Source organism: Erithacus rubecula, assembly GCF_903797595.1.
Source record: "Erithacus rubecula genome assembly, chromosome: 11".
NCBI lineage: Eukaryota > Metazoa > Chordata > Aves > Passeriformes > Muscicapidae > Erithacus > Erithacus rubecula.
In genome coordinates, this window is record NC_136663.1 from 8273037 (window position 1) to 8291174 (window position 18138).

Below are 18138 nucleotides of genomic sequence, written 5' to 3' on the forward strand. Positions count from 1 at the left end.
CACACACACCACTAAGGCCTGAAGGATGTGGCCATAGAGCAAAATTCTCCCCTTGGTTTTTAATTCCCAGGTAAAAAAGCAGCTCACACCACAAAGTTGGAGCAAAGGAAGGAGGAATGTGGAAAAAACAAAGGTGGAATTGTTACTTGGCAGAAGTAATCATGAACTTCTGGCAAATCTGAACTATTTACAGTACTACATGTTGAATTTATTCTTAAGCCATCTTTACCCTGTAAAAGGAAAAAAAAACCATTTGAGATGTCCAAGGAGATTTTAAAATTACCAAGTCTTGCAGCTGGTTTGTAAATGGTTTTACTAAGGGCTGTCTAGCTGCCCTTCCCTGCCCCTGCCAGTTCCTATTTCCCAGCATCAGGAGGGCACAATGCAGGACACATCAGCCAACATTCCCACCAATTACCACAGTGACAAAAGATAACAGATTTCTTTGGATTTAAGGTTCATCTTTGCAACATAATTCTGTACCAAACCAAATCCCACCCACTTCAGGATTCCAAGTTCAGAGGTTTTAATGAATTGTTCTCTAGTTGCAAACAGGGTCATGAGTTACCATTGAACACTTTTACCAATTCAATGCTGTGCTGATTTCCTACCTGCCTGTTGTGTACTTAAAATCTGAGGAAAAAGCAGTGATGAGTTATTTAAATTACACATGCCCTCCTCAGGCATGTAAAACTGGAGACATACAATTCCAAGTCAAAAAAAGCAAACAAGCTGGTAACACCAGGATAGTTTTTATTTGCTCCCTGAATTAAATATTGGCAGATACAGAAAATTCAGATACCAACTATTTCCCCAACATTTACAAGACTGAGTTTGCAATGTCAGAAAACAAGGACATTTATGCACAGTCCTGGTAACTGATAGTGTGAGTGCACAAGATGGCCCTGCCTGAACATCAGCTTTTTAGAGGCAGTATCCCTGGTCTCCAGCATCTAATGCTGTCCCCTCACTGACAATTGTGGCACCACGGAACAGCCAAGTAAATATCCTGAGTGGGCAGCTCCAGTGCATTTCCCCCTGCAAAGGATTTATTCCATGCTCCTCCTGAAGGGGCAGAGGCAAGATCAGCACACCCAACAAATAACCCACCTATGAACACAAGCTGATGGTTGCAGCACCCTTTTCACTCCATTGTTTGAGAGCAGGGGAGAACACAGCACAGTGACACTTCCAAGTAAGCTGTTCTTAAAGGCCTCGCTGCTGTCACACATTGTTGAGCACACTCACTCCTGCTGCCTGCCGAGCTGCTCTGTGGCTGCAGAGCCTCACAGTGGGTTTGCACCACTTTCCCTGCTGTCTGAGGGAAGATTTCAAATAAATAAATGGCCATAAAGTAAGCAAGCTTATGTAACTGAAATCATGTGGATACACAGACCATGTGCTGCTGAAGGAAATACCATTCGCTCCTTTTCACATTGGAGCAGAACTTAGGAACTTGCATTCTCCTCAAAGCAGCTGGTGCAGTCAATGCCCCCAGGGCAAAACACAAGTGTAGCTGGTGCAGCAGGAGGAGCCAGGCAACTCTGCTCCCTTTTCATTAAAAAAAATAAAGAAACAGACACTTCTCTAAAACATGTCTGCTAAGCTGGGGGCACAGAAGAACGATCACATGCAGGAAATGGTGATCTGTACAGCCATCCACCATCAACCAACCCCGTGGGGAAGCTGAGCACACATCACCTCCAGTTCTACAGCACGGGAAACACATGGTTTAACCAGCTCTACTGTGCAATTTGTGTTAGATCCTAGCATGGCAGATGGCAAGAGATTTTCCCTTTTGGAAAGATCACAGAAGTGCCTTCTAGGCTGCAATATGCCTTGGGCATCCTCAGAAAAGCTGCATCTTCTCCAGGCACAAGAACTCCTGAATTCTAGTCCTGCACTCCAGATCCCAATCCACATGCTCTTATTCACCAATCTTGCCAGTGTCTCTTCAGCAGGAGTTCCCTTAGCTCCGGAAGCAACAATGACTCCAAATACCTTAGCTGTATGACCACTCTTCCACAACCCTGATGGTTAGATCTACAGGGGCATAATATGCATTTGCATCTACTCTCTCCCTTTGTATTAGTAACAAGGACCTCCCAAAAGATAGCTTATAGTACATCATATCCAGGCTCCAGAGGGATTTTAGGTATCACTGCCTCCTGCTTTTCCCTTATAGTTTTTATACTGGGTTGCAACATAAGGTGCAAATGAGGGAGGGAGGAAAGTGGCAAAGTTGGGAACACACAACTGAACTAATGATGGGATTGTCAGTCACTTCGATGTCAGGCCCCACATCTACACACCATGCACTGGCATTGATCTTGCCCTGCCCACTTGGCCCAGAAAGGCAGTGAGAGCCTCTTCTCATGCTGAGCCACCATGTCAGTCTTGGTCGCCGTCAGACGACTCCTCCTCTGCCTCCTCCAGCCACTGGATAAACTTCTGGAGCTGCAGAGAGAATGAAATGTAATTGGGTAACAACTGACACCTAAGAGATGCTGGAAATGCTCAACAAATACAGTGTGAGTGAGCATCACTCTCATGCACAAGAAAGAGAAAGTGTTTCCAGAAGAAACAAGAAATAGAGGGAAACTGAGGGAGAGACAGACAATTAAGTGAAAAACAACTGGGATGCCACAGATAAATGTGGACTGATTAAATTCCTAAAGGAGATTCCTGCAGTTAGACAATCCCTCCAACACTCAGCAAAAAGACAAAAGTTTGTGAGTTTTTCAGAGCTTGAGGGCAGAGAGATAGCAGCTGCACCTTAACTGTTAAGAAAACTCTGCTGGGAAAAAAAAATTTGTCCCTCAGAAACTGCTATTTAAAAGGCAGCTCATTTTACATTTTAACTGGGCTTGAACAAGCAGCTGAAAGCACTGTTGACCTATACTAATAGCTGACTTTGCAAAGGTCTTGAACAAAGTTGTTGTTCAGATGGCTTTTTTTTTCCCTCTACTTCTCTTCCTGATCCAGGGAGGAGGACTGGAACACAGCTCAGCCAAACTGCAGCACAAAGTTCTGCCTGATGGAGGAGGGAAGTTTATAAGCTCCTTGCAACAGAAGCCAAATGAAACCACTCAGTACAGCAAATGCTTAGAAATATATGTGAAGGGACTGCTGAGCCAGGAATGAAAGCTTCAAAGGAATTGCATGGGGCCAGCACACAGGGCATTGGCCTAAAGCCCATTTCAAATGGGTGTTGGCTTAGAGAAGCCGTGCTGCTACTCCAGAAAGTGCTGGCCTCGTGCTACTAGAAAGTCCACTAGAAACAATCCTCATACTACCTCCACTCCTCTAGAAACAATCCTCATACTACCTCCACTCCTCATCCAAACAGAATAATTATGGCAGAATGCACAGAAATGCCTGTTCTGGAGAACAAATTTGTTTTGCTTATTGTTCAGTGCACTGGTGTGTTTCTTGGCCTACCATGTGATGGCAGCTGCTCCACAGGAGGTGACAGTGACACCAAACTTCACTCTAAGTTTCTTTCAGCAGCTGCTGTCTCTCTCCCCCCACCGTGGCCTCTCCCAACACCTCTGGGACTCACCCGTTGGTTTTTACGAAGCTGCTTTCCTTTGTCAGACGTGTCCCGCAAAGAAAACCAATTGAGAATTACATCTTCATCCAGAATTTCCAGCTGGTAAAATGTCATCAACACCTGCATCAATTAGAAAAGAGCAACAGGCTCTCTATAAACTCTTTTGGGACTAGCTCACATCCAAGTACAAAGTTTGCACGTAATCTGTGTCTCTCAGCTCTGTCTTCACCAGAAGGCACTCAGTCTGCTTCATTTTCCTTCTGCTGTTAAAAATAACCATGATTCTCCTACCAAACCTTATGTTCCTGACAGATGCTGTGACACATAATGAGTCAAAGTTCAAGCCCTATCAGCTTCAGCTCTGAGGATGCTGGGTATGACTGAGAGCAGGGCAACAAGGGGTCACAGTTCAAGACTTAAGTTCTCCTTTAAAAGCAACCCAAACGCTGTATCCAAAGCACATCCAACAAGCAACTGCTGCAGGCTCGCACACAACAGTGACACGTGCAGAGGAGCATGAACCTATCCAGCTCTGCCCCAGGCTCCTTCCTCCTGCCAGCTTTCTCTCTGCAGTGCCTTATGGCAGGTGTCAAAGCAATTGGTCGTTCTCAGCTCCAGCCCCTGCCCCTGAGCAGGGGAGATGTGATCAGGCTCTCTCAGGGTGCCTTTGTGCTCAGGCAGAGTGGGCACTGTGCAGTTGGTCTCCTCGCAGCAGAGCGCTAACAAAGCTGGCTGCCAACTCCAAATAGAAAGTGTCACTTCAATTCCCAGCCTCTAGGGAAACCCAGGCCCCTAGAACAATGGACACATGCCAAACAATTGCTGTAATTCAAGGACATTTTGGCTCACCAAACTGAAGGCTTTTGGCTCCAGTCCTAAGTGCTTTGCCATCAGCCAGAAGCACTGGTAGTAAAAGTTAGGATTACTCGTTCTTGAGGAATCAAGAGTTAAGCAGGCTCTAGAAGAGCTCTTCCAGAACAGACAGGGGCTTCCTGAGTTGCTGCTAAAGGAGCCTTGCAATCCAAGTCAAATGCTCTCCATGTGATAAGGCAGACCGAATGGAGGGACAAAATATTTGTGAAGGACAGTGAGGAGGAATATATGAAAATTCTCAGAAGCAGGGAGACATATGCCACATGACAGGTTTCCTTTATTCCAAATTTCATAATTAGCTCAGCCTGAATAAAATTCCATTTTTATTCCCAGCTTTTCTGTTTTGCACTCCAAAGCAGGATAAACCATTTAGCAGTGAGATCCCAGGGACCATGGAGAGATAAATGAAGTGAAGCTCTTCCTAGAGTGAGTCTCTGGCCTTGCCTCTTCCTGCGTCACACAACAAGGGCATCTATGTTGGAAGCTGCAAAATAATAGCTCCCCACAGGCTGCAGGCTGGTAATTAATACTCACCCTCAGCTGTGCTCCCTCAGAGGCAAAGGCAGACACAGAAATTTTTTTTTTTTAAGAAATTGTTATAGATGGATTTTCTACACACCCTCTCCACCGAGACCCCAAAATTCTCTCCCAGAAAGCAGAGAAATGATGATGTAAATAGGATGCATTCCACTGTGAATCTAGCAAAAACAGATTTGGGAGTGGATACTCACTTTAGCTATTGATGTGCAGAGACTGTCATGTTCCAAGAAGAATTCCTCAATGGCACATAAGGCATTCAAGTGATCTGATGCCCGTTTTATGTAGTTCTTAAACAATGGGGTCCAGTTCTTCAACAGCTGCAGGGAGAAAAGACAGAAGAGCTCCTGAGCTGAAATGGATGGGTGCACTCAGCCCTGTGTCTCAGCTGTATTACACAAATAAAGTGACCCAAGGAAGCATTTTTTGAAACTACTCAGCTGACCCTCTCTGTCCATGAAACAGATGCTATTGAGTCTCACATGTGAGGTCAGAACCTGGTTTTACTAAGCTTTTAGAATATCTATTAGCTTTCTTGCTTTTGCCTCTCTGGATAGAATATCAGATCATCACAGTAAATGTGTTCAGTGGAGTCTGGTATTCAAACAAAATCTCTTCACTGCAGACTGATAAGGAGAGATACCTACATAATACTCACAGCCTCCCCCCACAGAGCAGCTGACATTTCAGTGGAATTTTCCTTCAAAGCAGAAGGACAAATAGGGAAACACAGAAAAAGATAATGCCAGGTTAATTACCAGCTGAGTAGAAGTGAACAGTAAAAAACAACCACCACTAAAACAGGAACATGTCAGAGCAGCCCCTAAGTGCAAATCACACATTTGCTGTGTGTCTAAAGGCTCATTTGGATCCTGAAGCCTGCTGCAGGGAATGAGTGAGAAGGATGAAGGGCAAGAAGTTGTTTCCCTATTAGTTGCTCTCTCCTCCAAGGCTTATTTTTCTTGAAGTCTTAAGTTTAATGATTTTAGTTCTGCCTCTTCAAACAATATTTCTGAGTCCCTCACAGCTCTTTCACTTGTACATATCTGGGAAATATGCACTAGGGAGCTCTGTAAAGCACAGACTGACCTGAATCAGGGATAGGATATAATACTTAGATCCCTGTCCATACAAATTTTAAAAGGCATCAGAACTTGGATAAGACATAAAAATTCTTTATTGGCCACATCATGACCTGACTATCCTACAAAAACATAGTAGGAAATTAAATCAGAGTTCCACATATTTTTAAATGGAGTAGTTCAACAGCAGTCGATCCTGAAACTACACCTGCACAGGTACACAGGGTGGCTGTGGCTTCAGCAGTGTCTCCTTACAGAACACATCTGGTCTGTTTTGAAGGGAAACTGAAAATTCACAGGGGCTTGGGGTGTGAGGAACAAGCTTTGAGTCACCTACATTTGGGGTTAATCAGCATTATACTGGATAATTGCTAACAGGCAGTAGACCTGAGAGAGGAAGAGCTCCAGGACACACAGTGGAGCTATAACCCAGGGTATGGAGCTAGTCCAGGCTGGTGTGGACTACCAAAGGCAGCCTGGGCTAGGAAACAGTGCTCATCTACTCTGCAGTACTGCACTCCATCACCTCTTCAGACACATTTGCTATGCAACCATGCTGGAATTTGCATGCTTCAAGTAGAAACAAAGAAGGGGATTAGTACAAACAAACTCCTCTGTACAGTGGTACATTAACTGGTTTAAGGAACAACAGTAATGGCACAGAATGATCCTGACTTTATGGTATCACAATAAAACAACTGAGGGTTCTGTGGCACATTTACAGGAGGTATTTTAGCAAAATGCTTAATGCTAAACACTCTTCCCTCCTCTACCCCATTCTTACAATTCTCCCCATCTCCTCATTCTTATTACTCTTTGGAATCTTCACTTCAGCTGCAGTAAAGCTACTGGAAAGTTCCTTCCAGGCTAAGAAACACTTTGTAATATCTTTCTATTAACACCTTTAAATCATAAGCAGGCATAAATCTAACCAGAAGCTATTGCTTCTGAAAGCAGGTTATTTATAAAGAAAACACTCACAACCCCAGGACTCAATTCAGTGTGCCTGCTGCTGGAAAAGGAAAAGAAGAAAAAATATACCATGTAAAGTTGAGAACATGCACTGCACTGTAACTGGTGCTAATGGGGATAGTAGGGCTCAGGCCCACAGAGTCCCTAGGCAAAACATCCTCTAAGCATGAAAAATATATCAGAGGCTATATTGGGAGTTTCATAAAAATCTAAACTGGAGAATTAGAAAGTTGCATTGTGGATTTGATAAAACACTGAAAAATGTGAAGAGTTACCTCACAGAGAACCCTATGGACACTATCACAATTTCTCAGGCTTTGACTCTACATAGATAACTCCTCAGAACAATCTACAGTCTGGAGAAAGGAAGGTGGATTCACCTTTCATCAAATCTGGTCAATGATATTCTAACAACTTCAAAGAGGTCTGTGATCTTGTCAGAAGGACAGTCTCAACACCAAGATAATTTCACACCTACCAGCAGCACAGAACACCATCAGGAAGTACATGCAAAACATGACAGCCAAAACTGTAATTCCTGCCCCAGGGACAGGACTTGAGACAGACTGGAACCAAGTTGCTGGAATGCAAGCTTGTAAAGACATCTCTAAGACACCTTCTCTTTTACAAATGATGCACTTCTACTGTCTCACACAGGCAACAGAAACAACCACAAGCACTGAAGTAGAGCTCCCACACCTATAATCTCAGCTGAGCTCTGTCAAGGAGGAACAACAATTTCAGTTAATTTTTACTTCTATAGAAGTCAAAGAGGCTCATGAACTCGAGGAGTTCAAGTGGCTCCAGGCTTAAACAAAGAGATTTCTCAGTCAGATCTACCTAGGACACACAGAAAGATTGCTACACATTAGGAGACAAGCTCAAAGAAGAGTCAAATGGAGCAGGACTCACAGGAAGTAATGCTGAGAAATAGTTCTGGGAGTCCAGGTTTGCATCCAGCTGCTGCAGTGGGAACTCCAGGATCACTTTACTGAGCACCTGCATCATCTCCTTCAGGCCAATGTTATATGCATACCTACAATGAAAAAGGCAAAAAACCATCAACATTTCACACTGTCTGATCACTGCAGACTGTGGCTATTCAGAGATAGAGCAGAAAATCTGATTTTCATTTTCACAACCTATTTTTTATTTGGTTATTTCGTTTTCCAAATATTCAGACAATAAATTCACTTTGCATTCACAGAAAAATCTGAAAATCCTGAAAGTCCTGAAAATCTATTATCACAATTGGAACAAGCTGCTGCAGGGACAGCACCCTCACTTTACCAGAGTGCTCTTGCACAAAAGAAGGCACACAAGTTTGGATTTGACAAACACTAGATAAAAGGCACTCTGATTATGTGTTCTAGACTTGCTGCTGCAAAAATACTGTGGACAAGCCACACTACAGCACAGCCCCAGCTGCAGGCAGCTGGCTGAATGCTGCAATGCTGAGAGCAGCAGACCCTGTATGAACTTCCAGGCAGTTGTGCCAAGAACTGGCCTGTTCTCTGCAGTCCACAGTTGTTTAGCAGCAATTTAATATCTTGCTACAGAGGTGGGGCAGGAAAAGCCCAACCACCAAGGATGCTAGATATGCAGCTGGTGCTCTCCATCAACTCCTGCTGTCATTCAGTCATGAAGTCTAAGCTGCATTTCTCATGCTCCATACTGATAACATGTCTAACATTGGACATTTACATGGTTTCTCCTCTTCTTTTGACACACCTGCTGTCAATTCCAACTGTTCAGCAAAAGGGACAATATCCCTAAGGACACCCCAAGGATCCCTAAAGACATCCCCCAACTCACTTCAGGGAGTTGATTTCCAGGACCAGGTTATCACAGGAAATATTTTCTTCTTCACCCCTTTGTAATGTACCCAGAACCTCATTCTGGAAAACTAATGAAGAAAGAACAGGCAGTTAGACATGACAGAAAAGCAGAGATTCTTCAAATTGCTCATTATCAAAGGAATGATGCCCTTCACAAAAAAAAGCATTCTGACACAGATGTCTATTTGTTCTCTGTAAGCTGACACAAACCCACAGCAACTATACTTATAAATAGTGGGATATAATTCAAACAAAGGAAACCACCTACTAAATATTGATGTACCCACAGAAACCACTACAAAGCTATTTACCTATGCAGGCTTTTAGAGGTCTCTTTTGTGAAGGTCCAGTAATGAGAAATGAGAAAGATTTTGTCTAGTTGACAAAGATTTTGTCTTTGTCTAGTTTCTCATCCTTGACTGTCTTGGGTTAACCCAGCAGTGATACAGGGAATATTAAAGAATTCTGTAGAAAATGCAGGAAGTGAGATCAGGAAACAAGGTATCATAGAGGTGCACAGATTTTCCAATATTTCAAATTTTCCCAGAGAAAGCAGCACAAACCTCACACACTGCATTATCTACAGAGCCACTGTACTTCTTCAGAGCCCATCTCACCTTTGATGTCATCCAGCTGAGGGGAAGCTGCCCGACTGTCTGGCTCCTCAGAGCCCATGCTCAGGTCACTGTCAGATTCACTCTCTTCCTCTGAGTGCACAGCTGGGCCTGAGGAAGGAGAAGATGCAGCATTCAGCCCTCAAAAGCTGCAACTATCACATGCCATGAGGAACCAGGTGTCCCAGGGACTTCCCAGCCAAGTCAGCAACTATCTGTCCTTGCAACCTTCTATTTACAGGCCCAGATAATTATATTTGATGCAGAGGGAACACTACTGTTGGCACTAGGACAATGGGATTTTTTGGGAGTCTGCAGGCAGACAACAAAGGACAGGGACAGAAGCAACTGCAGTTTGTGCAGACTGCTGACTCACAATGGAGCAATGTCAGCAGACACTGCCACTGGCAGGAAGAAATCCAGCAGCACCCTGAACAGCCAAAGCATATTCCCATCTGAGGGAGGGCCTGGTGTCCCATAGTACAGCATTCCCAGCACAGACAGCTCTGTGTGCTACTGCAAGGCAAATATCTAACCAACACCTTCCACACAGCACAGGTAGAGAGAATCTGATCCATGACCTGCTTTTACCTCTCACCTTCCCTCCACACAAAGCTGTCATCTGGAGCCAGTCTGTTTCCCAAAGCCCAGGTCTCATTCTAGACACAATTACCAGCATCCCACTTGGCCAGTTTCCTCAACAAACACCTGTCTTTTCATCCCTAGGTGACCATACTAAACTTTTCCTCACCCCACAGGCTTTGTCTCTGCTCTTCTTCATCCTCTTCATTCTTGTCATCTGCTTTCCAGAGATAGCCTCTGCCCTCTGAGCCTACATCCTTTTTATTGTAACCTGAAAAAGAATCAGCAATCAGAGTGTGGATGTACTGGATCTGCTTACAGGCAAACCTGAAATAGACTGGTGTAGCCTGCATATTACTGCCCCTAAATAGCCTTCATCAAGAGGGAGCTGGGATTCCTGCAGATGCATATGGATTTCAGCTTTGATTTTCTCACATGCCTTGACAAGTGACTTACTTACTCCTTCCTACGACAGCAACATTTGGCAGACCATGTTTGGATCCCTTGACAAACCCACACTGTAGCAACAGTACTTCACAAGGACAAAGCCCTTGGACATAACTGAGTATCCTTGCTTGTCCTGATGAAAACACAGAGATTCCAGATTGCATGCAGCATTAAGCTCCACCCTGGCACTGCAGTCTCTGGAATGGTGCTGGTAAAGACCCCAAAAGATAATGGAAAACAAAACCTGCATAGCTTTAGTGCATGGAGACAGAGTCTCTCATACCTTTCAGTTTCACTTTGCTCTCCTTGTTCACGCCAGAATCATCACTGAACTGGTCATCGTCCTCTTCTTCCTCATCTGGGGGGTGCAGAGAGATCACTGTGCCCTCAGAGAGAGTGATGCCAGGACCTACTACTACCTGAAAACATGTGAAATGTATCTTAATGAAAAACACTCTGCCCCCTTATACCTCCACCAGCAGCTCCAGAAAGCTGTCACTAACAAGTATAAATGAGGACACCAGCAGTGCTTCATTCCATACTATACTGCCCCAGCCAAGCAAAGGGAAGAGAAGGGTGGGAGCAGTAGCACAGTCTCCACCTCTGCAAAAAGGCTTGGGGCAGCCCTGTGTTCTGCAATAGTAGAGTGTAAGATGAGTAACCTGCCAAGAGAGGCAGAAAGCAGAACAGACATCTGTCAGCTCACCTGAGAAGAGAGGACACAGCGAGGCTTTAGCTTCACTTTCTCCTTCACTTCAGCCCCATCGCAGATAACAGAATGATGAATCTCCACATTATCTGCTACGTGCACTCGGTCCCACAGAACAGCTCCATCCAATGTGACTTTATCACCTGTTATAAACCACCAAGTACAAATATGTTGAGGAAGCCTGTCTGGTGCTCTGGCACTGCTGAGTCCACTAGGAAGCATCTTACTGACTTCCCAATGCCCTTGATGCATGATGGATGTTAGATGACAAGGGAAAATTTGCCTCAGAGACCTAAATCCACTTCTTACTCAAAGTTGGAAGACAAACTTGTTCTCTACAGAAACTTGAGAGTAACAACTGACATCTCAGTTTTGGACAAACACAGCCAAATCATAAGAAAAATAGAAAATCCAGCCAAGACTAAAAAAGGAGTGAGCTAGGAGGGAGCAAAGTTAGGAGTGAGCTACTAGGAAACAGCTCATGAAAATAGGGACAGATGTCCCTCATTTGCAGGATGTTGGTGGTTGATAAATCCAGATCAGTAAAGGTCATGCATTCTCTGCTGCTGAAACAACTCATTTGCATGAAGTACTTTCCAGCTTTATTATGGTACCCTGAAAACTTTAATCTATTTCCTCTGTTGGAAAGCCAAGCTTTTCTCCTTTTCTCAGTGCCAAACACACCTTAAAAACTGAATCCCAACAAATGTGTGCCCTGGCCTGGCAAGGCTGGCACATTCCCCATTCTTGCACTCACCTATCCTACAGTTCTGCCCAATAACACTGTTGGTGATGAAGCAGTTGCTGCCAATGACCGTTCCCTGCCCGATCAGCACGTTCTCTTCCAGCACGCTGCCGTGGCCAAGGCTCACATCCACCCCTCGGTAAATGTTGTGTTTAGAGTGGGTGTAACTCTGGCTCTTGTCATCAGTGAAGTTCATCTCTGGAGTGAGAGGATAAACCCAGCGCCGGATGATGTCAGAGCACACAGCCTCGTACATCAGCAGGTTGCATACATGAGCACCATACTCTTCTGTTGTTACATGCATGTGGATCTGGTTCCCCAGGACCTGGCAGACAGGCAGCAGCACATCAGAAGGTTTTCTAAGGCAAAGTGACAGGATCTGCCTTGTAACAACCCTCTCCTTACCTCCTCATTCACCAAAAGACCACGCACAAAGTCATCCCGTGTCTGGTAGTCAAAATTGTCTGTGAACAGTTCAGCCACCTGCCAGGAATAAAGTACATGGAAATAACATAGTTAAAGTCACGTTATACAAAATGGGAAAGTGATGGTCTTGCCTTGAATAAAGCTCTGACTCATGCTAGGAATATTGACCCTCCCATCTCCTCCTACTCCTCCAGAATCCATGAACAGATTCTGGTTTCCAAAAGGGGCAAGACATTGCTTCAGCATTTCCAAGCAATTTGCCCAGCCCTACTTTGTAGTTTCACCCCCAAAGAAGGCTGCAGACAAACTTTATCATATCTGGAAGGTATGTTAGCAAAACTTAGCTGGAATAACCCTGAATGTTACCCTAACACGGTACCAGCTTCTGGTACTGACACTTCTCCACAGCACAGCCACCACCTCTGCTACAGTTATTACTACACCCCAAGTAAAATCACTTATTTTCTGGAATACTTTCATTCTGTGCCAAACTAGACAGTCTCTGGATGCATCCACCATGTAGTTCTGCCTGGGCTTGAGCAGTGGATGCCAAAAACAGGCTGAGCCCCCATATGTTTCACACAGCAGCACCACATGATCACCCAGGCCCTCAGCTCAGCCAGTTCTGTTATCCAAACCTGGTACTGAGGCCACACACACCCTGCACACAGCAGCACCAAGGGAGCAGTGCAGACTGAATTTTGGAAGGGCAGGGCTCACCTGTGGAGAGCAGATGCTGATATGACAATCCAGCAAGTCATGGCGCACCTCAACATTCTCAATAGAGTTCTGGAACAGACTCTGAAAGAGGAAAAAATTCAGATGACCTGAGTGCCTCATGCATTATTGAACCCCAAAGCCTTCCATAAGCCAGGGGCAGTATTGACTGAATTATTAAAGTAGCTGAAGTTCTGAGGATCAGAGAAACCTGCAATCTACACTAGACCCAATCTTGGCAGGCAGAGACTGGTCACACAATGAGCTGAGTGTCAGCCAGCAGACTGCCCCTGCCCTTACAAAGTGCAGGTCTCCCACAAAGAGCTTGTACCTCCAACAATCACTTTTCTTCCAGAAGATTCCTTACCTCAGTCTCTGGGAGGTACAAGTGTACAAAAAAAACCCAAAACAACACTGATAAATCCAAATACACTTTTTGCAACTGTGGGTCAGTTTTGTGTTGTTGGGTTTTGTTTCTTTTGTTTTTTCCTTTTTGGTTTCCTATGGTGATTTGTACTTCTATTTGAAGACATGAAATAACCTCCCGATTACTGATTTGGGGATGAAAATTATACAATCACAGCCTTAGTTCTGAGTTGAAGAAAGAAACTAGTCCATCTATCTCATGGAGAAAGTGTCCCCACAGACATTTACAGAGCATTTACTACATTATTAGGTGAACAAACAGGTAACAGGAGGTACCACTCCTTGCATGTCTGTAATTGCAGCCCATGTCAGGCTCAACAACACTTCAAAAAGGAAAGGGATGTTAAACACTGGAATGGACTGCCCAGAAAGGTGCTGGTGTCCCACCCCTGGAGGTGGTCGAGAAATGACTGGATATGCCATGGTCTGGTTGATAAGGTGGTGATCAAAGGTTGGACTTTGACCTCAGAGGTCTTTTCCAACTTCAATGATTTTGTAAAAATGGTCTGTGTATGGTAGTGGTATATGCACATCAATTTGGGAGCCCCTGAGATAGCACAAATAATCTCCTTCCCTTGTTTTACATCATGGAAAGGAAATAAAGGACAAAACCTGAACTGTAAGAAACACGTCTGCCTCATGTTCAAACTGAAATGAGTCACAAACATGCATTTCCCCAGCACAATTTCACCAAGCCTCAAATAAAGATTAAGGGGAAAAAAACCCCGTTTATCCCAAGTTCCTTCCTCCAAGAGGAGCAGCTAGGACAGTTCCCCTGCCCTCATTCAAGGAGGATCTCCTTGGATGGGCTGCTTCACTACCACCGCCCTTTCCACCTGCCAGGTTCCAACGCACCATAGGAAAGCGGAATCGTTTCAGCCCCTGCGTTCTCTGGTAGTGAAGGACACGGTTTGTGGCACTGTCCATAGCAATAACAATGTCATCCTCCTTGCACCTGGCATGGTGGCCAGGCGAGGACTTCTTGAATATCATCGTCATCACAGACACATTCTTTTCCATCTTACGGCGCAACCTGAAAAAGGAGGGCAGAACAATGAGAACAATCCCCAGAGAGCTACAGAGCGCAGTCTCAGCACACCAGGCAAGCATTCATTCTTCCAGCACCTACTTGTGCTCTTCCAGGGCTTTGGATATGTTGAAGTTGGACACCACATCACCAGTGACAAGGATGAAGTCGGAACGAACAAGGGACTTGGCATCCACGTCTCGCAGCACGTCACCGAGGGAGCGGTACAGCTCCGAGGTGACAAAGCGCACCACATTGGGAGACGTGTGCCGGCACCACTTGGATTTTCTGCAAGAAGGGAAAAAACCTTAAGAAAGGCATGAAGAGACTGTTCCTACAGACACACGAGGACACAGTGTCCCAGTGCACAGCTGTAAGGGGATGCAAGGAGCATCCCGTGACAGTGAGCCAGCTATTGCCAGGCTCGGGTACACTCAGAAGGTGAATGGAGGAGCAGTTCACAACATTCAACTGTTTTAACTCGCTGCACAACCAGCCTCCTACACAGCAGGAAAGGTCTTTTCTGAGATATATTAGGAGACCACTGCTGAAAGGGTGTCTCTTACAGTTTTCATAAGAATCAGCGAGGCTTTTGAGGCTTAGGAGAATACTTTCCATGATAAAACTAAAAAGAAGATATTCTTACTGCAAATGCTCTTTTATCTCAGCTGACTTCCAACAGCAGAAAACAAAAGTTTCTTCCACTCCAGTCGCTGTTAGGAACTCCAAGGTATAGTCAATCATGGCCACATTTGCCATAGGTAAAAGAGCCTGAAAAAAAAAACAAAACAAAAAAACATATAGATAATTGAACAAACACTCAGTACCCCAACATCAGCAACAGCCCCTTCCAACTGGAGGATACAATGTCATCAATAGTATCAGAAACATAACACAAGCAACTGCTCCACCAGGTTTTATAAAAATCTTTTAGAGCTGACCTAAACCATAAGAGCTAATTTGTGATTTTTTAGGGACTAATCCTCAGTTCCTAAAATAAAGGTATAAAAAAAGTGAAGTTACCACTGAAAACTGGTCAAGGAGACTCAGAGTCTTGGAATGACAGAGATGGAAAAAAATTTAAAGCGCTAATTCCCTGACTCAGACTTTAACTGTTTCAAGAAAAACCTGTCAGACACGAATGATGAAGCCACAGGAATATGAGCGTCCAGAATTAAACAAGGGGGAAAAAAAGCTCAACCTAAAGTGAAGTAAGCGCTCTCTTAACTTGAGATTCAACTCACACTTTTAAACTGAGTTACTGAGTCACACCTGAGTGATGGCACACCATTCCTTAATTCATTTTTGGTGCTATTTCATCTCAGGCCTGAGCTCGCGTGTATAATTACAAGCACCACCAACACTCAATCAGCAAAAGAGGTAAGATAATTGTTCAGACCTAAAGTCTCCAGTAGCTTTTTATGTTCCTTTAACACACCGCCTTTTGAGCTGGATAATTGAAGTACTACCCCCATCCATTTCTGGCCATATTCTTTCAGGCATTACAGCTGGCAAGGGCCAAGATTTTGTTTCTTTCCTTTATCAGAAACGAGCCTGTCTAAATCTGCTGCCAGTCCTGCACCAGCCAGAGACGCAGCTCGCCACGCCATATGGAAAAGCGGGCAGCACCAAGGCAGCGATTAGACCCTCGCTGCCTCTCCAGCGGTGACAGAAACTCCCACGGGCGGGAACTGTCGGAGCGCAGGAGGGTGGGAGAAGCCGCAGCGAGGGATGCCCGAACCCGAGGGGCCGGGGGGGCCTCGCCCCCTCCCGACCCAGCCCCGTTCCTGGGCACGGTGCACACCGGGACACGCGGCACCGGCGCGGCGCAGGCAGCAGCACCCACAGGGGATTTCTCACCCGCGGCCGGTCCTTGGAGATCGGGAAAAAGCGGCGGTTGAAGCTGTCGGCGACCAGCACGGCCTGGAGCGGCGGCGGCGGCTCCTCCTGCGGGTCGGGGCCGCGGGCGGACCCCCCGCCCGCCCCGCGCCGCGCGGTACCGCGGGCCGCCATCGCCGCACGCGGCCGCCGCCGCTTCCGCTTCCGCTCGCGACGGGAGCGGCAACGGGCGCCCGGCGGGGACACAACAGCGCGGGGCGGCGCGTCCCGGCGGGAGCGGGGCGGGAGCGGGGCGGGAACGGGGCGAGAGCCGCTCGTTGCCTCCCCATCATCTCCCTCCTCCCAACATCACCTCTGTGGCGAAGATCCGCCGTTGCACCGCCTCAGGAGCGGGGATAGAGCAGCGCAGCTTCTTGCCAGAGCTGGGCACGGCCGGGACCCGCCTGGGAAAGGCCCGAATGTCCCCACAGACAGGTGGCCTCGGGGTGTGTGTAGTGCTCTGATATGACCCTGGTGGTGTCTGGTTTTGGAAGCAGTGATGTTTTCTGATACACTTCCTAGCAGCGACGTGTTTGTGCTGCGTTTCCAAATGTTCAGACGCTCCTTCTGCAAAGGACAGCCTTGATGTGAAGCAGCCCGTCAGTGCACGGCTCACACCTGCCATCACAAAGCTGTCCCCAAAACCCTGAGGGACCCCTCAGAGCCCGCTCAGAGACCCTTCCAGAGTGGATGGGAGGAAAGAAGATGTGTTTTCTGAGGGCTCGGGTGGCATTTTTGTTCCCCTCAGCTCGGTGAAGCAGTGGGATGGTGCAGTGCTGGTGTCTGGCTGTCCTCCTGCTCGGACTCCGTCAGTTCCGTGGATCCCCATCCCCTCCAGCCATTCCTGCCCCAGCCCAGGCTCTGTCCTCACAGCTCTGATTGTGCTTCAGTACTACCCTGGTCTGCAGAATGGGATGGGCCGTGTACAGCCTCCAGCACAGAACCCTGCCCTCAGCACAGAACCCTTCCCTCAGCACAGAAACCTGCCCTCTCCTTGCTGCCTTTCCCTGCCGCCGGTCCCAGGGCTGCAGGACTTACCTGGCACAGTTCACACAGCGCCGTCACCTGCTCATTTATCACCGAGGAAGAGCTGTGTGATAACCTTGCACTCATAACCAGGAGAACAGGCTGAAAGACCTTCCTAGGGAGCTCCTAAAGGGATGGCAGCCGAAGGACAGTGGAGAGTCCTGAGCCTGGCAGCAGGAGAGCCCTTTCCAGTGCTGGCTGCTGCAGGACCTGGTGCTGCTGCCTTGCCTCATTGTCACACTTCTGTCCCTCTCCACCTGGAACAGGCATTCACAGCCCCTGTTCTGTCACCTCACCAGCCTCTTGCTGCCCCTCGGCCCCCACAAACCGACCCACTGTGACACCTTGCTCTGGTCCTTGCTGCTATCATCTGTTACTGAGTGACAAGCCAAAGACTCAGAATCTCAAATTCAGCTGTGGTCTGAGAGAAACACAGGGCATTTTCACCCCCACCTCTGTGGCAGGGCCTCTCCCAAGGGCGGAAGGTGGCACATGCTTATCAGCCCAAGGCACACAGTATGGCCTTTCCAACCTGAGGGAGGGAAATTAATGGAGGCACCACTTAACCACAGACCTACAGCAGTACCCCAATATCATGGGCAGTGCTGTACAGCCCCCTGACATTGCTGAGGGGTCTTTAGTAAAGAGAAGAAAGCTGTAATAGGCAACATGCAGTATTCCTCCCC

General features: G+C 46.5%; 1 protein-coding gene across 1 annotated transcript; it reads right to left on the reverse strand.

Annotated features, from left to right (window-relative positions):
- Positions 1-736: 736 nt before the first annotated feature.
- Positions 737-16605, reverse strand: EIF2B5 (eukaryotic translation initiation factor 2B subunit epsilon). The gene is made up of 16 exons (XM_079315051.1): positions 16409-16605; positions 15195-15319; positions 14651-14836; positions 14377-14554; positions 13099-13179; positions 12358-12435; positions 11965-12277; positions 11205-11350; positions 10782-10917; positions 10221-10322; positions 9473-9580; positions 8833-8923; positions 7930-8053; positions 5158-5283; positions 3563-3673; positions 737-2457 (listed from the first exon to the last, which is right to left on the reverse strand). The coding sequence occupies exons 1-16, from the start codon at positions 16559-16561 to the stop codon at positions 2392-2394; spliced, it is 2124 nt and encodes a 707-aa protein (XP_079171177.1). The 5' UTR covers positions 16562-16605; the 3' UTR covers positions 737-2391.
- Between the last annotated feature and the right edge of the window lie 1533 nt (positions 16606-18138).